The 6,858-nt window shown below is 34.4% G+C and overlaps 1 protein-coding gene across 1 annotated transcript; it reads right to left on the bottom strand.

Annotated features, from left to right (window-relative positions):
• Nucleotides 1-5,853: 5,853 nt before the first annotated feature.
• Nucleotides 5,854-6,570, bottom strand: LOC143534390 (uncharacterized). Its single transcript, XM_077028894.1, has one exon. It carries the CDS (start codon nt 6,568-6,570, stop codon nt 5,854-5,856), a length of 717 nt encoding a protein of 238 aa, XP_076885009.1.
• Between the last annotated feature and the right edge of the window lie 288 nt (nt 6,571-6,858).

The following is a 6,858-nucleotide window of genomic DNA, read 5'->3' as shown; positions in this document are numbered from 1 at the left end:
GCCAATAACAACCCCGGTGAATGTTGATGAAGGAGTGATGTTTGGCGCTTTAAAGGTTGATATGTGATGAATGTTGGAGGCTTAAAATAAATGCAACACTTGAAGACCTTTTTTATTTTGCCTTTCAGTTTTAGTGCGTTTTGTTTTCTAAAACAATTTCTTCATGTTTCCAATTTGGTTTGATTTGTGTTGGATTTTTATATATCGTCTGAATTTATGGCTTGCTTTATAATTTGGTTATTTTAGATTCTAGGGTAATATGTCAAAATCTAAGCCTTTAGCATATCTGGTGTTTGGAAAAGTAAATGTTTTTTGAATTTGTTACACTAAATTGTTTTAATTATCTTACTTTTCAAAACATACTTTTATAACATTTGCATTTTGTTGTCTTCTTTGTGTGTTAAAAATTAGATTACCCATGGTATATGATTTTCTAAATCATTAATAATATTAAACATTTATTGAAGTCAATATAGTGATCACCTCGATAATTTGTACTCAACATGTTATCTTCTATTTGTTAATCAACAAAAAAATTTTTATACTCACAAAAACCATGAGTAACGAAAATGGATTATTTATCAACTATAAGGTGTGATGTTTATAACAATTTTTAATTCATGTTGGTTAAATATGTAGTCCATTGAGCCTTAGTCAATTTTTCTTATTAACCGTCTCTTTGATTTCCTGGTTGAATATGAATATGAACTCATGGTAGACACATGCCATTGCCTTATGCTAAGTATACACTTATTAGTTTATGAATTTTAAATTTTTAACTTTTAATTGTGTTTTTAAACATTGAACTTTGTATCTTATTTTAGTTTATCTTTATGTTTGACAATAATTTTCTTTCGTACCAGTACTATTTACAACTAAATATCATGTTGTCGTCCTAGAAAACATATTACAAATTACAATATAATATAAAATTATATATGTTTGTTAGACGATTTCAATATGTCCACCCGTGTCTTGCACGAGTCAATAACCTAGTATAACACTATTTCACATATGTAATACACGCTATTGAATATGCAACATAACACTATCACACGTTTGTAATACGCACTATCGCATATATGCAATATAACACTATTGCATATTCAATAATGTGTATTACATATGTTAAATAGTGTTGTATTATATACAATACAATACTATTAATGCGATAGAACACTATTGCACATATGCACTACATCGACTTTTATTTATTTAAAGTTTTTTCATGCGCTTGACCCAAATTCGCGTGTATGGGTCTCACTATATCCGGATAGTCCTTTAATAGGCTATAACATCTCATTTATTTGTAAAACCCTTTCATAATCAAACAATAGTTTTAGTGGGTCATGGGTCTCCCCAAAATCGGATACCCTTTAAACGGGTTATAGCATGTCATTTATTTGTGAGATATCCCCTTAATCATTAGACAAAAATTTCTACGGGTCATGGGTTTCACCAAACCCAAATATCCCTTAAATAGGTTATAATATCTCATTTATTTGTGAAACACGCTCATCATCAAACCCTAATTTAATTTTTCTCCTTTACATATTCTTCATCGCCAGTCTATCATCTCCATCACCGGTTAACTTTCGATTACCACCCACCATCGTCAACCTCCCCTCTCATACATCAACCATTATTGTTACCTGCATCAACCGCCCACTTTTCATAAGACAAATATTTATATTCATTTTTGTTTGTTTAAAAGAATCGACATGTTCATGTTCGGTTATGTTTGTTCGTTAAATATTTAAAAAACCTACGTATCTCAATTGAAAGAGCCTAAACCTTAAAATATATAATGAACTTAACAAATTAATATATACATATTAAGATCAAAGCAAAACTATGTTAAAAATAAAAATAAATCATTACAAAATATAAAATAGAAAAATGATTAAAAAAACCTAAATAAAACCCCCGCCGGGGGGGGGGGGGGGGGCGCTCAAACTAGTATGCAATAAAACACTATTTCACATACGCAAAACACAATATTTCATATATGTAATACAACACTATTGCATGTGTGCACCGACTTTTTTTTCTGGTTAAGAATAACAACATATAAGAAAGATAGACGAGATAAAAAAATTGATTTTTTTAAAATTTAAAAATATTAATAATTAGTTCTCGAGTTCTTTTTCTAACAAAGAGTTCTCTCTTGATCTTGCCCTTACAATATATATATATATATAATGAGAAGAAACAAAAACAAGTAAAAACGCCAGTAAGAATATGGTATGATGATATCTTATGTAACAACTAAGAGTTTTGGTGTGGCAATGATCTTAGTGGATCATTTGACGGCACCTTATTAGTACAAGGTGTGTGCATGTGTTTTTTGTTTTTGTTTTCTTTTTGTTTTATTTCTGATAGGTAAAGAAAATCAACAGAATGTCATGTTATTTTTGCTTTGTTTTAGTTCCTGTATCGTAATGAACGTGATGAAAACCGATCTCATACGCATGGACTCATCGCATTTTATTTTAGTTTTAGTATCGTAACAAATGTAACGAAAACCGACCTAATGCCAGTTTTTTTTGTTTTAGTTCCTGTCACAACCCTCGACCCCTTACACGCGCGGATCCGTAAATATGAACAGTGGTACTGGTGCTTATTAAAGTATTTTGCAGAAGAGAATTTCATTAAAATCGTAGTTAGGAAAAATTATCAGAGTGTAAAAAACTGTGATTCTTATCATAAACTGGGGATAAAACCCATTTTTATATAAGCATAAGTTATGTAGGGATAAACCTCAATTTACAAAACATATTTCTTTATTTTTGTGACAAGCCACTTATTTAAACTGAGGAGCCCGGTGGTACTATTCCCGTATCTTTTCACAACAAGTCACGCGGAACATGATTAAAAACATTTGATCAATGGGAAATACCAGTGAGTATAGTGATTTGTAAATGACACATTTTTAAAACTATAGCTTTAAAATGTTTTTACATTTGCCTGCTTACAAATTAACCAAATGTACTTGTCACTCGACCGTATCTCTGACTTGGTTATATTACTTATTGGCTAACTCTGTGTTCGATAAGTAATGATAGAAATAAGAATTGTATACAAAACCCCACAATACCAGTGGTAACCATCTCATAAGTCTACAAAGGCTTCATCATTATAATGTAATGAAAACCGTTTAAAAACGTTTTGAAAACATTTGGACTGTTATACTTTCTCATGGGTTATACAGATTCAAAAATCTCAATGACAGTGATGGAAAACTGGTTATCTCGCACCAATGTGAGTTATACGAAAACTCGAATGTCTCCTCTTGCAAGTTTACAAGTTGCAAGCCGCCTGGTGGTAAGCACCTAACTTAATGCAATGTAGTATGTATTAGTATAAATCGAAAAGCTTTAACGATAATCACGAGATTGAACTTTACACGATGGCACAAAGTCTCACGTTGTTCAGGCAGATATTTGGATTCGTGTACTAAAGTCTCGATCAATCAGACATGGTATAGTTGTAGCTACTGGTGGCATTATATCAACACCTTAATATATAAGAAAGTGAGAGCGAGAGAAGAGATTTTTGAACGAGGAATTTAGCGTTGTTCACTCCCCTTTTATAGCTAACTTTAAGGTCGGTCGCGTATCGCGATGAGCTTAACATAAGGTCATCGCGGTGCGATGGCTTTATAGCCTTACCGAGCCAGCCCTAGCTATGCCACGTGGCCTGGCACATGACATACAACGTGTCCCGGTTACGTACACGCACGTCACATATCACGATGGGTCATTAAGTACCCGTCGCGTAGTGCGAAGGCCACCAAAATTTTCCGGATAATTAAAAGGCGACGAGGTTGTGTTTATTCATCGCGTAGCGCGACCACCAAAAACACTAAGGCGGCTAGCGGTGATGCGAGTATGCAAAGTGCACCATTAAAGCATCACATTGCGCCCATCACAATTTGCCTGAGCCCCTGCCTATCGGGTGCTTTTCACTCTCGCTGAGACCACTGAATGTGTCTTGTCATACAAGAATATAAACTTGTTAGCCTTCCTCTTTATAAGGAGCTCACAAATTTATCATTCTAGTTATGTGGGACAAACCATTTTCCTATTTCACCAATATGGGATAAATCCACTTTTCATAGTGCACATTTTTGGTTTGTTATAGTTCTCGTATCGTAACGAACGCCATGAAAAACGACCGAATTTGCGTAGATTCACCATCCCAACGTCCGGGATCGTCAACGGTTGGGTTTTACCAACACACGAGTTTTACCAACCACCAACACAGCCTTAATGATCCACTTCAATTTTTATATACTGTTTTTTTGTTTTATTTTTGTTTTAATCCGGTACAAAAACATACGTAAAATCAAAACAAAAGAATTTGCGTCGACTTACCGCCTTATCTTGAGACAGACAACACTTTAGGTTTTACCGATCAGTCCCGGATAAACCACTAGTTTGATATATAACTCACAGGTCAAGGTTTAAAACAGTCTAGTAGGTTTCAATCCAATCCATGAGCACGTATAGTTGAATAAAACGTGTTTGGATTTCTGGTGACCCATTTACCTTGTTTTATTTTTATTTATATTTAAAGAAATGAACGGCTATTTGATTCAAATTTATAAAAGACGACATAGTTGAGTACAACTTTCATAGTATGATAAAAGAAAACGATAGTCAAGCTAAAATTGAGTTGTTTATTTTGGTATTAATTTGAAAACATGCCATGTTTATTTTGGTATTAATTTGAAAATATCCAATGTATCGGCCAATCATACACCGTTATTTCATTTCTACCCTTTGGTACCCACAAACCCAAAAATAACTGGAAACACCTATTCACGAGTACTCTAAAACTTTTTTTGTTTTTTGTTAAAATTTAAAAATAAAATAAAACAATTAAATTTAAACAAAATTAAAAATTAAAATTATTACATAATTGAAAACCGGAAAAATAATATATGACGATCAAAACAAAAAAAAATTAAAACACGTACATCTAAACAAGATGATTCTTCGGTCAATTATATTTTTCCGTAATTTCTCGTTTGCAATTTATAGCGATTTTCTTCACATCGTCCTTTAGATGACCATGTGGCCGAGTATATGTCTTAAAGTCTATGTCATACATCCCTTTGGCTACACTCTCGCGTTGTTTCGCAATCAACGCTTTAAAATCCTCCACTTGTTGCTTTTTAGCATCCACCAAATCTTGAAGCGTTGCTTCCACCAAATCTTGTACTCATCTAGTTTGTCACCCGAGATCATCGTTTGAGAATTTTGCCATTGGGATTTGAGTGAATAGAAATGGTGAAGGTTGAGTGAATAAAAATGATGAAATGTTTGAGTGAATAAAAATAGTGAAGAGTTAGTGGTATTTATATGTAATAAATTGAGTATTAGTGGGTGTTTTAATTTCTTCAAAAATCTCCAACGGTCATATGTTTCATGGTAAACCTTTGCCACAAATTGTAATTTAGCAAACTACCCACATAGTTAGGGGTGGATTTGCCATGTGATAAACAACTCATAAACCTTCCCCACTTTAGTACCCCTTCCTCTCTATCAGGTTAGTTGTGTCATGTTCGACCCACCAATTCATGAAGACGATGGATTTAACCCAAATTTTACTAGGTTAATACACATAATTAACTACGAGAAACATGAACATAAGACATGTACCTATTGTTTTAACTATAATAATTACGTGGTTCTTACGATTTTCTACTTTACGATCCTTAAAACTTGGAATCTGAATCCCAAAATTTTAAGATGAAATTGATCCTGAGAACTTGTGAAATTGCGGTTCTTCATTAACCAAAATCAAACAATTAAGCCCAAGCATGCAAGTGGATTGCCATATAATTGTTTAACTCCCATCAATAACCATACTCTGTTGCTTGAGAAATCTCTGCTGCTTCAAAATAAATGCCTCAACAGCAATCCTAAACTCTTCATTACTCAGTTTATCCACTGCCGGAAATGAGTAAATCGTCGGTTCTAGCTCGCCTGAGGCAACCGCCTTGCTCTTCCTCCTCTCGGTCGCTGACCTCCTTAACTCCGGTTGATGCTTAACCGAAATCTTGCTCTTCAAATCCGATTGGGTTCTCTGAAACCTCTCAATCTGCTTTGCCGCCTGCTTGATCGCTGTTACAGCGGCCACTTCTGGCTCCGGTTCGATCTTCGTTTTCTCCATTGGTGGTTCAGTCAATTGCAATGGAACCAGTTTAACTTTTGGGATGTCAGGCACAGTTTCGTCTTTGCTGTTGTCATATTGTATTCCGAGACTACTAGACTCGTTTCCAGAATCCGAATAACGGGAAAGGAGGTAACAAACAAAGACGATTACATTTCCGACTAGAAACACAACGTGTTGGTTCATCAAGTAAGACGCTAAGGCTAGTAAATACTCGCCCGAGAATTTGAAAACCAAAGGAAGACGCGTGGATGACCACGAAATCAATGCAACCGCCACAAAAGCCTCGATCAACTGAACTGCTTTCGTGATATTTGTAAAAAGTTTGTATCGCGCAAGCGCATTCGCCTTCTGGGCTTTAAAATTGTGAACGAAGTCAAAAGGTTCCATAATTGAGGAACAGATGGAAAGAATTAAAGTAAGAATAGGAAGAGTGTGTTTGAAAGGGGAGAGGGGGACGATGGAAAGTTTCAAAATGAGACTACGAATTTATAAAGGCGTGTGACAGATTAAGGAACCAAAGTACTAAACAGAACATGTAGACCGACCCATTATTCCCACGCGTGTGAGACTGGAAGTGGTCTTGTTTTACTGTTTAATTTAATATGTTTCCTTTTTTTTTTTGCTTTTTTAATTTTATAACCCGTAAATATTACCCTTTATAAAAATTGAATTCCT

Source organism: Bidens hawaiensis, unplaced genomic scaffold (genome assembly GCF_021521415.1).
Source record: "Bidens hawaiensis isolate Kalapana, Puna unplaced genomic scaffold, B.hawaiensis_p1.1 tig00010140_1, whole genome shotgun sequence".
Taxonomy (NCBI): Eukaryota; Viridiplantae; Streptophyta; class Magnoliopsida; order Asterales; family Asteraceae; genus Bidens; species Bidens hawaiensis.
This window is presented reverse-complemented; position numbering and strand designations above follow the sequence as displayed.